General features: G+C 48.0%; 1 protein-coding gene across 2 annotated transcripts in view; it reads right to left on the bottom strand.

Moving 5' to 3' along the window:
* Positions 1 to 1,784: 1,784 nt before the first annotated feature.
* Positions 1,785 to 15,391, bottom strand: part of GYPC (glycophorin C (Gerbich blood group)) — a 47,408-nt gene continuing 33,801 nt past the window's right edge. For both annotated transcript variants that reach the window (XM_068967667.1, XM_068967666.1), the window contains 2 exons: positions 5,412 to 5,462; positions 1,785 to 3,155 (listed from right to left, as the gene is read on the bottom strand). In XM_068967667.1, coding sequence (XP_068823768.1) covers positions 2,959 to 3,155; positions 5,412 to 5,462 — 248 coding nt within the window. In that variant the 3' untranslated portion in view covers positions 1,785 to 2,958. The remainder of the gene's footprint in view (positions 3,156 to 5,411; positions 5,463 to 15,391) is intronic.

Below are 15,391 nucleotides of genomic sequence, written 5' to 3'. Positions count from 1 at the left end.
CATTGACTACCCTAAAGCCTTTGATCGTGTGGATCACAAAAAACTATGGAAGATTCTTAAAGAGATGGGAATACCAGACCACCTTTACCTGTCTCCTGAGAAATCGGTATGCAGGTCAAGAAGCAATAATTAGAACCAGACATGGGACAACTGACTGATTCAAAATTGGGAAAGGAGTATGTCAAGTCTGTATATTGTCACCCTGCTTATTTAACTTATATGCAGAGTACATCATGCGAAATGCCAGGCTGGATGAAGCACAAGCTGGAATCAGATCGCTGGGAGAAATATCAATGACCTCAGATACGCAGATGACATCACCCTTGTGGCAGAAAGTGAAGAGGAACTAAACAGACTCTTGATGAAGGTGAAAGGGGCGAGTGAAAAAGCTGGCTTAAAACTCAACATTCAAAAAACTAAGATCATGGCATCTGGTCCCATCACTTCATGGCAAATAGATGGGGAAACAGTGGAAACAGTGACAGACTTTACCTTCTTGGTCTGCAAAATCACTGCAGATGGCGACTGCAGCCATGAAATTAAAAGATGCTTGCTCCTTGGAAGAAAACTTATGACCAACCTAGACAGCATATTAAAAAGCAGAGCATTACTTTGCAAACAAATGTCCATCTAGTCAAAGTTATGGTTTTTACAGTAATATATGGATGTGAGAGTTGGACCATAAAGAAAGCTGAGTATCAAAGAACTGATGCTTTTGAACTGTGGTGTTGGAGAAGACTCCTGAGTCCCTTGGATTGCAAGGAGATCCAACCAGTCAATCCTAAAGGAAATCAATCTTGAATATTCACTGGAATGACTGATGCTGAAGCTGAAGCTTTGGTCACCAGATGCGAAGAGGCTACTCAGTAGAAAAGACCCTAATGCTGGAAAAGATTAAGGGCGTGAGGAGAAGGGGACAACAGAGGATGAGATCGTTGGATGGCATCACTGACTCGATGGACATGAGTTTGAGCATGCTCTGGGAGATGGTTGAAGACAGGGAAGCCTGGTGTGCTGCAGTCTGTGGGGTCGCTAAGAGTCAGAAATGACTGAGCGACTGAATAACAATGCTCCTGAGGAACCATTGAGAAGTGATGCACTGAGGAATTTCATTGACTGATACATACCCATTATATAAAATTAGTTTTGAGCACCTAACACATTTGTTCCTGCCATTGACCCCGAGAGTCCACCAGGGAGGACAAGTGATTTGCTCAAGAACCCAGGACCAGGAAAAGAGGAGCGAAGTCCCAAACCCAGGGAACAGGGGCTCTGCCGCCTGCACCTCAGCCACTGGAAGCCATCATCATCAACTGTTATCATGGGAAGGATGATGTGATACTGTGATTTATAATAAATATATACTTGGTCATTCAGATAACCAAAATGTATTTCTCATATATTTTGGTCTTTGTCCACTGTTCCTGACTTAGAGCTCCCCAAACCCTTGGAATTTCTTAAGTGTTGAGAGTGATAAAGGTGTCTTTTGTTGGTTGAATAGGTGACTTTTGGAAGCCCCTAAGGTTGTGGGCTGGTTGCCAGGGGAACCAACCATACAATTAGAGGTTTGTAACTTTTAGCATCACCCCCTTGATTTCTGGAATGCAAATGGGTCTCGAGGTTGATGGTCAGTCACCACTGATGGATTTTTTAACATTGAAATTTAGTTGATTTACAATGTTTTGTTAATTTCTGCTGTACAGTAAAATGATTCAGTTATATATATATATATGTATATATATACATTCTTTTTCATATTCTTTTACATTGTGGTTTATCATAGGATAGTGAATATAGTTGTGCTATAATGAGGATCTTGTCACTTATCCATCCTATATAATAGTTTGCAGTGTGGGTTCAATAACCTTTTATAATAAATCAGTAATCTGAGTAAATCATGGGTAAACTGATTTTCCCAAGTGTTGTGAGCCCTTCTAGCACATTAATCGAACCCAGGGAGGGAGTGGTTGGCACCTCCAGTTTGTAGCCGGCTGGTGGGAAGCACAGGTGACATCTGAGAGGAGGGTGATCCTGTGGGACTGAGTCCTGTACCTGTGGAGTCTGATTCCGTCTCTGGGTAGACAGTGTCAGAGTTGAGTTGAGTTGCCTGTTGCTGTGGGGAAGCCTTCCCACAAATGTTGGAACTGGGCTTGGGGACGCTTTTCTGATGAGGTTCACTCATATTTTTAGTAGGTCCATTCTTTCTAATACCAGGAATTTGGGAACCAACACTTCAGCCAGTGCCATGGGGTATTTCTAGAGGGACACTGCACCCCTATATTTGTTTCCTGAAGCTGTGCTCATGTGGGGAAGATGCCTACTGGTCACTGGTCCCTCCTTCCTTCATGGGGCCCAGAAGCCACCTCTATAGACTGTGTTCTCTGACAACTGCCTGATGGAGCCCAGAGCTGTGTCCCAGCATCAGCTCATGGAGTTCATCAGAGAATACAACGATCACAGTCATGTCATTTGACTCTGAATGCTCCATTACATTTCAAATTTATTTCCAATCATTCAGAGCTGCATCTATGGGAGACAAAGGTGCCTTGGAGCTCTGGCACCTGCTGTTCCCCCCAAATGTCAGGGGCTGACGTTTGATACCATTGTCCCCAGTCAGCATGATGACAACTCGCTCCTTGCTCCCTAGGCCACCACCCTACTCACACCCAGCAAGGACTCCCACCCCCACGCGCGTGGTAACCTGTACAGCCCAGGAAGACTCAGCCCTCCTCCCTCTGGCTGAGCATCCCTGGGTCCTGGGAGAGGACTCTCCAGCTGGATTTCTCCTTCGATCCCCACCCCCAGCCCGGGTGGCACCCAGTGTCCCAGGTGAGGTGCATGTCTTGGGGTGTGGGGGGTGCTTGAGGGCTGTCCGGTGCTGCAGGTGATGGGGCAGGTGGTGGGGCTGTCTTTCCTGGAAGGGGAGGCATGGGGGGAGCTGAGTCCTGGTAAAGTCCTTCAGATAAAGTACTCCTTTTTGCTGCTGCCACCGTTGTCCTGGAGGGACGGGTCATCCTGCAGGGCCACGTCCGCGCTCTCGGCGAACTCTGTGCCCTTGGCCTCGTTGGTGTGGTATGTGCCCTTGTGCCGGTACATGTAGTGCAGCATGAGCAGGAGGAGGCCGAGCAGCACGAAGGCCATGGCCGCGATCACGCCTGCAGGAGGGGAAGCACACAACTCAGTGTGGGGGCAGCGGCTGGACTGGGGTGAGGGAGAGGCAGGCGTGCCCACGGGGGTGTGCCAGTACAGACACGCTGCTGGACAAACACCAAGCCTAGACAGGCTGACTCCTTCCTGCCTTACTGTTGCCCTGCCCGGTGCACTTGCCCCTCCACTGTGCCTGTCTAAGTGACCCCTGACCTCCCCACTCCCTCCACTCAGCATCCTCAGACTGAGGCTGCAACCATCTCAGAACTGATCCTGTTCTGAGCCCTCCTGGTCCACCGAGGAAGGCAAACCTCCAAGCATCAACCACGGAATTCAAATCATGCTTTTGCCTAAAACTGAGAAGTTCATGGGACTTGAAACTTTTAATTTTAAATAAGTGTAATTCCAAAGAATTAGGTGTTTTACATACAGATATTAAAAGAGTGAAAAAATTTATTTTATAAAGTCACGCTCATTTTGTAAAACCTGGCAAATATAGAAATATAAATGGAAATGAAAATGTCGTTAATCCTTCTACTCAGAAATCACCAGTCAGCAACCTGATGTGTTTCCCTTCCAAGAAGCACTCATGTTTAATCAAAGGTCTCTTTCAGTCTTCAGATGAACGCATGGGTGCTGTCACTTCAGTCGTATCTGACTCTGTGTAACTCAACGGACCATAGCCTGCCAGGCCCCTCTGTCCGTGGGATTCTCCAGGCAATAATACTGGAGTGAGTTGCCATGCCCTTCTCCAGAGGATCTTCCCGACACATCTCCTGCACTGGCAGGCGGGTTCTTTACCACTAGTACTTCAGATGAATGGCCCCCTGTAAAACTTTGTGACACTTCGGTATTAAGAACTTGCCATCATTTTCAAACTCTTCTTACCGGAGTCCATCTGGCTGATTTGTAATTCTCCAAACACTTTTTATTTGACCATTTTCCCATGTCTTTGCAAATGTTCTGTCTGCTGAAAATATTTTCCCCTCTTATCTCCCTGGTAAACTTGGATGCTGCCTTCTGAATCATGAGTCTCTACCACTTCCTCTAAGATTATCCTTCCCCTGCAGAGTGCATCACTCCATCCCTTAGTATTTCTCTTATACTTTATGAATCTGAGAGTTCTCAGTTTTAAAAGCTGGACCGTCCCAACTGGGAATGGGACTCGAAGTGCATGGTGTTGGGAAGCCCAGTTGAACTGGCTGTCCTCTGGGCAGGAGGAAGGAGAGGAGGTGGGGGCTGTCCACGGGGTTGGGGGCAGGTTGGGTGAAAGGTGGTCTGTGCTCCTCACCCCAGTCCAGTTCCCCTGTGCTACTGGGAGGCAGGTTCTGCGGCAGGGGTCTGGTGGCGCAGTGCCAGGGCTGGTCAGAAGGACCAGGTCACTCAGGGTCTTGGAGAGAGAGGATGAGTGGGGAGGATGGAAGAGTTAGGGTAGGACTAATGGGTGGCACTCTCACAGCTTGAGAAGGGGTTCAAGCTCAGGTGTTTGCTTTAAAGTGCAGAAGAAACCCTCTGCCTTGACCTAGAAGGTAGGTTTACTGAGGGAGGGGCTGGTGGAGAATACGTAGAGGCTATAGCTGAAGCCAGTCTCAGCTTTGTGGTACAATTTCCTCAACTTCCTGCTGCCTTTAGGCACTCCTGTCTGCATGATGTAAATGATATTACCTAAGAAAAAGAAGGTTCCGCTGTCCAGTGAGTAGGAGAACACCAGCGTGATTGCCTGCTTTTATCTCTTTATATTTAATCACGAAGTTCCCTGAGCTGTGAATGAACTAGGGGAGATGTGTGAATCTCAGGACACCAAAAGCTGTATCTCACAGGCTTAGTGGGTCCTGAAACAGTTTGGGGTCATTGCCGTGACCAACAAGGGCCAGTATGGGGTTCAAAGCAAGGCTGGGACAGGCTTAGAATGGAGGGACAGGAGTGTAAGACATCGCAAGGAAGAGCGTGGCTGGAGGGAGCTGGGGAAGAAGTCAGGGAGCCTTAGTCAGCCTCCCAAACCCACCCAGCCCTGCACATTCCTCACTGGAGTGGCTCTCCCTCCAGACTCCAACCCTGTGGATCTCGGGCCGGACAGGCCCTGATTTGGCTGTCTTGGCCCCTCATCCACCAGGATGCTGTTTTGGACATTTTCTTACAGAGGCCGAGTCCCTGGCCCACCTTCTAACCACCTTTGAGGGGAGGAAGTTGAGGCCATGGCAGGCCCTCCCGTGAGTCTTTCTTCTGACTCTCCTGCCTACTTGCAGGGCCCCAGGACCGCATACCTGCAATGACACCGATGTCCAACTCACTCGAGACAATCCCCGGGTCGGGCTCTGTAGACAGAACAGAAGAACCTGAGATGAGAAAGGATAGCTACCCACACCCTGCAGTGTCTCCAATGAGCTTGTACCCTCTGCTCGCAGGTGCACTGGCCCAGGGTGCACAGGAAACTGCATGGTACCTGGACAGGCCTCTGGCTGGGAGCACACAGAGCAGGGCCCAGGCTCTGCTTGGCTGCTGCCCACTGCCGGAGAGCACTGTGTGAACCCTAGGGCTGTCAGACACCATTAGGGCATCTCCAGCACGTGAGGGACCCCTGCTGCACCCTACTTGCACCTCTGACCCAGAGCCCTGCCTGTACCTGCTCACCAGACACCTGTGCAGGGTGTGATGACAGGTCCAATCGAGTTTAGTGCAGCATCACCTGCCCCTGTAGGCCTTAGCTTTTCTCATGATGATGGTAAAAACAGACCACGTGTGGGGTGTCTGCATATGTCAGTTGTTGGTTTAGCTGCTGTCCATCTAGTATACCAGGTACGTGGTGTACTGGGGGCTTCCCAAGTGGTGCAGTGGGAAAGAGTCTGCCTGCTAATGCAGGAGATGAACAGCAGATGAGGAGGATGAACAGGAGATTTGGTCCCTGGGTCGGGAAGATCCCCTGCAGGCGGAAATGGCAACCCAGTCTAATATTCTTGCCTGGAGAATGCTGTGGATAGGAGCCTGGTGGGCTACTGTCATGGGGTTGCAAAGAGCAGGACACGACTGAACGACAGCACCACCATTTTTATTAGCCTATTTCAACGGTGGGCCACTGAGGCTCAGAGAGTGATGTGCCCACCATCACATACCTTGTCAGTGGTCAGGCTTGAGGCCGGGACTTAGGCTGCCTTCTCTGAGGGGCCCTGTGTCTCATCTCTCTTGAAGATGCCCCTCCCAAAGATCCCTCTCTGAGACCCTACACAGGCTTCTGCATTCTTCTTCTGTGGGAGAGGCACTCTGTGTGGGACTATCCAAGTTACTGAGTGTGTTTTCCCAAAGCTCAGTGATCTGGACAGAAGGCTAGGATGTGCAGGACAGCAGGAACTTCCCCTCTGGGAGATGAGGAGAGGAAGGATTTATTACAGCATGGAAACTTCAGTGTTCACATGGAAATCCCATGTTCCCATTACAAGGGCGCCTCCTATTAAAACAGAGAAGGCTGCTTCATAATAGTCATTTCAGTTCAGAGAGTCACTTTAATTATAGTGTGATGAGGTCATTCTCCCCAGGGAAGCTGCCAGATGCCTCTTTCTGATAAGAAACTGGCTGATGGTAGGAGGAAGCGGGGGTTCCAGGTTTGAGGCCCCCAGAGGAGGGAGGGTCAGGCTGAGGGCTCTGGGGCCAGCACAGAGCCTGGAGGTGGAGGAGAGGAGAAAACAAAGCCTCAAGTCAGCAAAGAGACAGAGCAGGCGTCAGGGTGGGGGAGGGAGGCACAGACAAGGGAAGGTTAAGTGGATGCTGTACCCCTCAATCCAGCATGATCAAATGCACCTTGGGACTTAGTATCTAGCACATGAAGTGAAGTCGCTCAGTAGTGTCCGACTCTTTGCGACCCCGTGGACTGTAGCCTACCAGGCTCCTCCATCCATGGGATTCTCCAGGCAAGAATACTGGAGCGGGTTGCCATTTCCTTCTCCAGGGGATCTTCCTGATCCAGGGATCGAACCCAGGTCTCCAGCATTGCAGGCAGACTCATCTAGCACATAGTAGGCACTTAATAAACATTTACTGAATGTATGATTCCTAGGATAAAAGCATGCATACAAATGAATGCATTCAGAGGCCAGCATTCTAGAACTTCCTAGATTACTGAGCCCCTCAGAGTTAAGTAAGAAAGGACAGAACCTTCCTTAAGTCAGTGTAGATGGGTATAGAAGCTCAAATACCCAAGATTGCTGTGAGGAATTTTCCAGGTGAAGGCAAGCCTTTCTTAAGTCAAGTTTGTCCAATGAAGCCAGGATTAGAAAGGACTGTTATTTCTCTTTCAAAAACAATTGACAATTGATTGCCATTTGCCAGGTACCATTCTTAACACTTAAGGTATTTTAATTCAAATAGTCCCTGTGACAATCCCATTCAGTACGAATTACTATTATTCCTTTTTTACAGATTTGGAAGCCAAGCTCCAGAAAAGTGTAACTGACTTCCCTGGTTGGAGTCTCTTCTGTGTGAGCCTGAGCAGTCTCATGTCGACACGCTTAACCCTGCAGGTCCTGCCCAGTGATGAGCCTAGGTGAGCTGGGTAAGGACCAGATGTAAGGGCTTGGATCACCTGGGGGTGAATTTCTTGGCTTATGTGTGGAGACCAGAGATTAATTTGTTCAAGTCACACCATGTGACTGACTCCATGGTAGTGAAACTTCAGCCTGGCCAGACCTGCCACATAGGTCAGAACAGGCATAGAGGAGGATGCTTGGGCATGTCTGGGAAGGTGGGGATGGTGTAAGATGGTGGTTCTCAAAGTGTGGTCCCTAGAACAGCAGGATTTCCTGGGAGTCTGTTAGAAATGCACATCCCTGGGCTCTACATTTTTGTATCAGAAATGCTGGAGTTGGGGCCCAGGTAATTCTGATGCACATTCAGGGTTGAGAACTGCTGGTGTAAGAGAAGGCTTTCCAGAGAGGGTTTATCAAGATGGCTCATGAAGGATGAATAGGAGTTTGCTGCACAGACAAGAGTATAAGCATTCCAGGCAGAGAGCCTAGCCCCTATAACAGTGCTCACTTCTCTCTAGTTCTCAGTTTTCTCCCCAGATAACTGCTTGCTATCCATGGCACCAAGGGTCCTAAGACCTGGGCTTTGCTCTCTTGCCTCTGGAGATGCTTCATTCAGAGTCCTCACTGGCTACCCCACCCTGTGCTGTTTCAGCTGGCAGCAAAGACATGGGATATCTGCAGAAGGCTAGTTGGAATAAGCTCAGACCCTATGCAGGAAGTTGACAGGTTAGTATGCAACTGGATTAAGAGCCTGAAATGAAAGGTCACACATTGCTGAGGTTCAAGGGTAATATGAGCTTGGAATTAGGATCACTGTGAGCTCAGGATCTGGGGTGGGGGTTGATGGGTAACTTACGGTAGCGGGGTGGGGGGTTTATGGCAAAGCAAAGTGTTATTTATGATCAGGTGTGGGTCTGAGATCAGAAGCAGACAACAGTCTAGTCTTGAGACTGGACAAGTATGAGTGGCCTCCCCACTTTCTGTAGAGACCCAAAGTACCCTGTGTTTTTCCTTCCTAGCTCTCCTTGAGACTGCAACGCCCTCACCAGAGACGAGGGGCTTCCCTGGTGACTGAGCAGTAAAGAATACCCCTGCCAGTGCAGGAGACGTGGATTCAACCTCTGAGTTGGGAAGAGCCCCTAGAGAAGGAAATGGCAACCCACTCCAGTATTCATGCCTGGGAAATCCCAAGAACAGAGGGGCCTGGGGGCTACAGTCCATGGGGTCACAAAGAGTTAGACAACTGACCAACTAACACACACATGTGGTACCTAGCTCAGAATAGGTATTTATCAGTTGTAGCCACTGGCTTGATTCTGAGTCTTATTATTGATATTACTCTGGGTCCATCACCTTCAGCTGGGATACTGTTTAGGGAGCTCTGACTTCTTGTGGACACACACACCATGAGCATATCATCTGAGTCACAGTGTAAAGTGGGTTTCTTACTGAGGGTATCATTCACCATGATGTTTACAGACTGTGATTTAGACAACTAGAGAGTCTCTTGATGAGGGTGAAAGAGGAGAGTGAAAAAGCTGGCTTAAAATTCAACATTTAAAAAACCAGGATCATGGCATCTGGTCCCATCACTTCATGGCAAATAGATGGGGAAAAAATGGAAAGAGTGACAGATTTTATTTTCTTGGACTTGAAAATCACTGCAGATGGTAACTACAGCCATGGAATTAAAAGATGTTTGCTCCTTGGAATGAAAGCTATGACAAACTTAGACAATGTATTAAAAAGCAGAGCTATCACTTTGCCAACAAAAGGTGCGTCTAGTCAAAGCTATGGTTTTTCCAGTAGTCACGTATGGATGTGAGAGCTGACCATAAAGAAGGCTGAGTGCCAAAGAATTTATGCTTTTGAATTGTGGTATTGGAGAATATTCTTGAGAGTCCCTTGAAGTGCAAGGAGATTAAGCCAACCAATCCCGAAGAAGATCAAATCAATCAATTCTAAACGACATCAACCCTGAATGTTCATTGATGGACTTATGCTGAAGCTGAAGCTCCAATACTTTGGCCACCTAAATCAAAGAGCTGACTCACTGGAAAAGCCCCAGATGCTGGGAATGACTGAGGGGAGGAGGAGAAGCGGGTGACTGAGGATGAGATGGTTCGATGGCATTATTGACCCAGTGAACATGAATTTGAGCAAACTTCAAGAGATAGTGAAGGACAGGGAAGCCTGGAGTGCTGTAGTACATGGGGTCACAAAGAGTTAGACACAACTTAGCGACTAAACAACAACAACGACAAAAAAGAATAAACTAAACCCTTTGTCCTATAGTGTCGGGTTCAAGGGTAGCCTGATCAAGAGAGAAGCCGACAGAAGGAGAACAAAGCACGGCTGATTTCTACTTCACTTGTATCGTACTTGTGAAAGCTCTTGTGGGTGATGGCTGTGGAATGGCCAAGCAGTCTGATATCTCTAGGCTTCTGAAGCCCATGTGTGGTCACCCAGCTGCAGAACTTGCCAGAGGGGGCCAGGTCAAGGGTGGGGACATCAGGTGTCTCCTGTAGCTGTGGATCCAGAGAGGAAGGGAAGGGCTGTTCCTGCCCCAGCTCTCGTGTGGGGATGTTACTTCCCATGGAGGTGGAGTATGAGGGTAGGGATCAGGGGAGGCTGATGTTCTAGTGAATCTTGGAAATTTTCAGGGGTGGGCACAATGCTCTAGGACTAGAGAAGTGCTGACACAGGTCCTGGGGACTCAGCCTTGGGGTGGGGGTGGGGAGCAGGGGGAGGAGGTCTTACTAGGCAGAAGGCACTGGGTGAAGTTGCCTCTTAGCTCTGAACAGCAAGCCAGCAAAAGGGAAGACTTTGCCCCTTTTTGTGAATTACAGATAATAAAATGCATGCCCAGAGAGCTCAAGTAAGAGGTCAAAGTCTCACAGATGGAAGGAGCAGCGCCTGTGTTGTAACCTGAGATGCCACAGCTCTAAAATGTGTTCTCTCTCCTCGGCGCCAGCTGCCGAAGTTGGAAATGGCCTTGCTCCTGCACCATATGTAATTTGGCTGCAGCTAACTCCCTGCTGCTTTCCCAGGTCTGCAGGCTGGTCAGTCGCCTGTCCCCTGGTCGAAGGCAGCAGCCCTGGGAGGCAGCAGGGTGCAGAGGTGCTGCTCCTCCACGTAGGAAACGTTCTCCGTTCTGCCTGGCAGCTTGGACACAAGTAACAGGGCACAGCCTTAAGCACAGCTGGATTCTCAGGGGTCCAGTGGTGTTTCTCAGATGTCGCAGCGCAAGCACTGGCTCCAGGGACACAAGTTGACCCTTCCATCACCACCAAGGGCCTCACTTCTCTTGTATTTTTCGATAAAGCTGTGCTAGGAAGTTCTTTTTCCTGCAAGGCTTTGTCTTCATACCTCCCCACCCACTTCTAATGATTTTTCCTCCTGCTTCAGAGGTCCTGGAAGAAGCACCCCATTCCTGTTTCCCATTGCCCACCTTGTCCAGCCAAGAAAAGAATTCGCACACAGGGCAGGGAACTCTGAGAAAAGGAAAATTATTTTAGTCTTAGAATCCTGAAGGGAAACTCGGTGTGTCTTGAAGTCCTGGGTGAATTCAAGCCATGACAACGGTGCGGATGTCAGCAATGCAGTGGCAGCCACGTCTGTTGCTTGATGATATTGGGTCAGAAAAGTCACTTTGCTCAGCGAATTCAGGGGAAAGGGGCAGTGGCTTTGCATGAGTCTGACTTGGGTCCTGGGGAAGGACAGGAACCTTTGTGGCTATAGATAATTCTCTTTTGCTTGCACTGGAGTTTCTCCTTCCTTTTCTACATTCTGGCCTCAAAGACCTGATGCAAGTGAAGTAGAAATTAGCTGACAACTGATGTTTACTAACTGACTTTCCTTTGGGGTAAGAAAAAGGTCAAAGACATTTATTTTTCTTTGGTCTGTTGTTAATCTTGCTCTGAAAGGGTGTAGCACTCAAGCTAAAGCACTCCAAGGAAAGAAATGGATAGCTTGTTATACAATTTCTGTTTCTTGCAAACCAGCATTTGCCCAGCCCCAGGCTTCATGGTATGTGGAAAGGATGAGGTCTTTTCCCAGACACTTATGACATGGTTGAGACCAGATACATTCATGTGAAAAGTTAGACTCTGTGTCTTCGAGTGTCAGTATGAGCAATAAAGACGTGCCTGGGAAACAGAATCACAGATGCAGAGAAAAAACTTATGTTTGCCAAGAAGGAAGAGCGGGGAGGGGAAATGGGGAGAAGGAAACATTAGATTAGGATTGACACGCACACATTATTCTATATAAAACTGATAACTGATAAGAATCTACTGCATAGCACAGGCAACTTGACTCAACATTCTGTAATGACTGTAAGGGAAAAGAATCTGAAAAAGAGTGAATATTTGTATATGCATAACTGATTCACTTTGCATATACCTGAAACTAATACCACACTGTAAATCAACTATACTCCAATAAAAATTAATAATAAATAAAAGATGTGCCTGGGGCTGCTCTAGAGGGAACTCAACCATCAGACTCAACCCCAGGATGCCCAGGTTCTAGGACAGTGAGGAAACTCAGGATTTTGTTTATTCGTTCTTTCCTTTGGCAAACTTTCTTTAGAACCTACTACATCCCAGCAATGTGGCAGAGAGTTAAGGCAAGGTCCCTGCCTTCAAGGAACAGATCCTACAGTAGAGACAAGGATGTCTATGGGAAACTTCAGAAAGGGTAATTCTTTGGGTTCTCACGAAGGCTTCCTAAAGGAGGTGTTCCCCAAGACTGGCCTTCTGAGATGCTGAGTGGGCAATGCCAGCAGCGGTGGTAAGAGAAGGATGTGAATGGAAAGGTCGTGGTGGGAGGTGACGCAGGAGGACCTCCAGGTGGGTCTGCCTGTTGGGATACCTGGTCATCGTGGGTCAGGGTCTGGGCTCCCGGGAGCTGCTGGTTGTATGCTGGAGGAGGGGAGTTACCTGCCTGCAACTGCCAGCAGGTCACCCTTCCTATCTGTGCAGAGAGCCTGTGTCCACTTACCCAGGCTCCCAGATCAAATACTCAGGACAAAGTACCTGGCCAGGTGAGGCCCATGTGAATCTGATGTGCCTTGGTGAGAATGTGTCTGCTAGTCTCAAGGTCAAGATGATTGCCCTCATGGTCCCTTGTGTTCAGTTCAGTTCAGTCGCTCAGTCATGTCCAACTCTTTGCAACCCCATGGACTGCAGAATGTCAGACTTCCCTGTCCATTACCAACTCCTGGAGCCTACTCAGACTCATGTCCATCGTGTCTGTGATGCCATCCAACCATCTCATCCTCTATTGTCCCCATCTCCTCTCGCCTTCAATCTTTCCCAGCATCAGGGTCTTTCCTAATGAGTCGGTTCTTCGCATCAAGTGGCAAAGTATTGGAGTTTCAGCTTCAGCATCAGCCCTTCCAATGACTATTCAGGACTGATTTCCTTAAGGATGGACTGGTTGGATCTCCTTGCAGTCCAAGGGACTCTCAAGAGTCTTCTCCAACACCATAGTTCAGAAGCATCAATTCTTCAACGCTCAGTTTTCTTTATAGTCCAACTCTCACATTTATGCATGACTACTGGAAAAACCATAGCTTTGACTAGACAGAGCTTTGTTGGTAAAGTAATGTCTCTGCTTTTTAATATGCTGCCTAGGTTGGTCATAGCTTTTCTTCCAAGGAGCAAGCGTCTTTTAATTTCATGGCTGCAGTCACCATCTGCAATAGCTCGTGTGTCACCTTATAAATAATCTCCCCAATCCCAGGGCGGCCAAATCGCCGTGCAATGTCCTCACACTGCTCTGAAACCCCATCCAAAGATTCAGCCATATTTGCCTCCTCCTGGCTGTGATCCAGCTTTTCCTGTTGCCCCGGTGCCTGCTTATACTGTATAAAAACAGGGACAGGTGTCTGGTGAGTACCGAAGACTTGCAGGCTGCAACATACCAGCTGTATTACTACACATGGGTGAAGCACTGGGACTTGGATGGGGTGAAGAGAGGTGGGCTCCCTGCTCTGGAGAATAGAGCTATTCTTGGCATTGATAAACTGGACTTCTCCAGTTTATATGCAGACTGGGGGCAGATAAGGGGGCTGGAAAGGGGGTCTTCATGCCTCTGGATCCTTACTCAGGGAGTTTTCATATCCAGGCATTGCTGTTTCAGGGATGTGCTCAATGGAGGGGAACTGAAAGTTGAGGATGCTATAACTCAGCCCAGAGTATCTGCTTTCCTCCAGCTATATTTCCCTGCTATTATTCCTGAGGTTTTTTTTTTTTTTTAATAGAATACAGAAGTTTTATTCCAATACAGAAGTCACCACTGTCCATATGTGGATGCTCCTCTGAGAGAGGGGCCTTGTCAGCTTTGGGTTGTGTGGGGTTTGGGGCTTATTAAGGGGGCAGCAAATAGCCTCAAAGCACAGAGTGAGGAAAGGGAACCTCTGTTTCCTCTCCACACCCTACCCTTCTTCCTCCTGAAGATCTGAGCATTTCTAAGAAAATGGAATTCAAAAGAGACCGGAAGAAGGGGAGGAAAATATCCCAGTCTGGCTGCTGTGTGTGGTCCTGGGGAGGAGCCTGGAACTTGGTCTCCATCTGCTGCTTGGGCGGGGGCAGGGCCAAAGAAGTGTCTGGTCTAGCAAGCACCACCAGAATCTCAGATAAGACAACACTAAGACCACCAAAAAGAGCTCAGAAGGTTTGCTCTTCCTGGGAGGAGGAGAAAGCCTATGCTCGAAACAGCTGGTGTGGCTTTAGCACACTGGAAAAGGAGAGAGGAGAATCTACCATCATATTATTAATACATGCATATGGTTGTTGTTCAGTCATTCAGTTGTGTCTGACTCTTTGCAACCCCAAGGACTGCAGCACACCAGGCTTCCCAGTCCTTCATCATCTTCTGGAGCTTGCTCAAACTCATGCCATTCAGGCAGCGATGCCATTCAACCATCTCGTTCTCTGTCATCCCCTTCTCCTCCTGCCTTTAATCTTTCCCAGTATCAGGGTCTTTTCTAATGGGTTGGCTTGTCACAGAAGGTGGCCAAAGTATTGGAGTTTCAGCATCAGCATCGGTCGTTCCAATGAATATTTAGGATTGATTTCCTTTAGGATTGACTTGTTTGATCACCTTGCAGTCCAAGGGACTCTCAAAAGTCTTCTGCAACACCACAATATATTGGTGCATCTCATCCACATGATGGAATCTTAGTTCCCCAGCCAAGGATGGATCCCCCACCCCATCCGCAGCCCCACAGCAGTAGAAGCTGGATTTTTAACCAACAGACCACCATGGAATTTTTTGTTGTTGTTCTCAACGATAATATTAATAGGCTTCCCAGGTGGCGCTAGTGGTAAAGAATTTGCCTGCCAATGCAGGAGACACAAAAGATGAGGGTTCCATCCCTGGATTGGGAAGATCCCCTGGAGAAGGGCATGGCAACCCACTCCAGGATTCTCGCCTGAGAAATCCCATGGACAGAGGAGCCTAGTGGACTACAGTCCATGGGGTCACAAGAGTTGGACGCAACTTAGTGACTAAAGCACTACCATATATACATACATATATGTATATATACACACACATACACATACACATATACACACATATACATATGTATACATACATACATGTATGTATACATACATATATATGTATATATTATTTAACTTCTGATTTGCACAAGTCCCTTCATCAAGCCCAGTGATCTTCATGTTGACAGAAAAGAAGGTGGATTCTGCCTGACA

The sequence above is a fragment of the Capricornis sumatraensis genome, chromosome 3, assembly GCF_032405125.1.
Source record: "Capricornis sumatraensis isolate serow.1 chromosome 3, serow.2, whole genome shotgun sequence".
Lineage (NCBI taxonomy): Eukaryota > Metazoa > Chordata > Mammalia > Artiodactyla > Bovidae > Capricornis > Capricornis sumatraensis.
The sequence above is the reverse complement of the archived record's forward strand: the minus strand, read 5'-3'. Positions and strand labels throughout refer to the sequence as shown.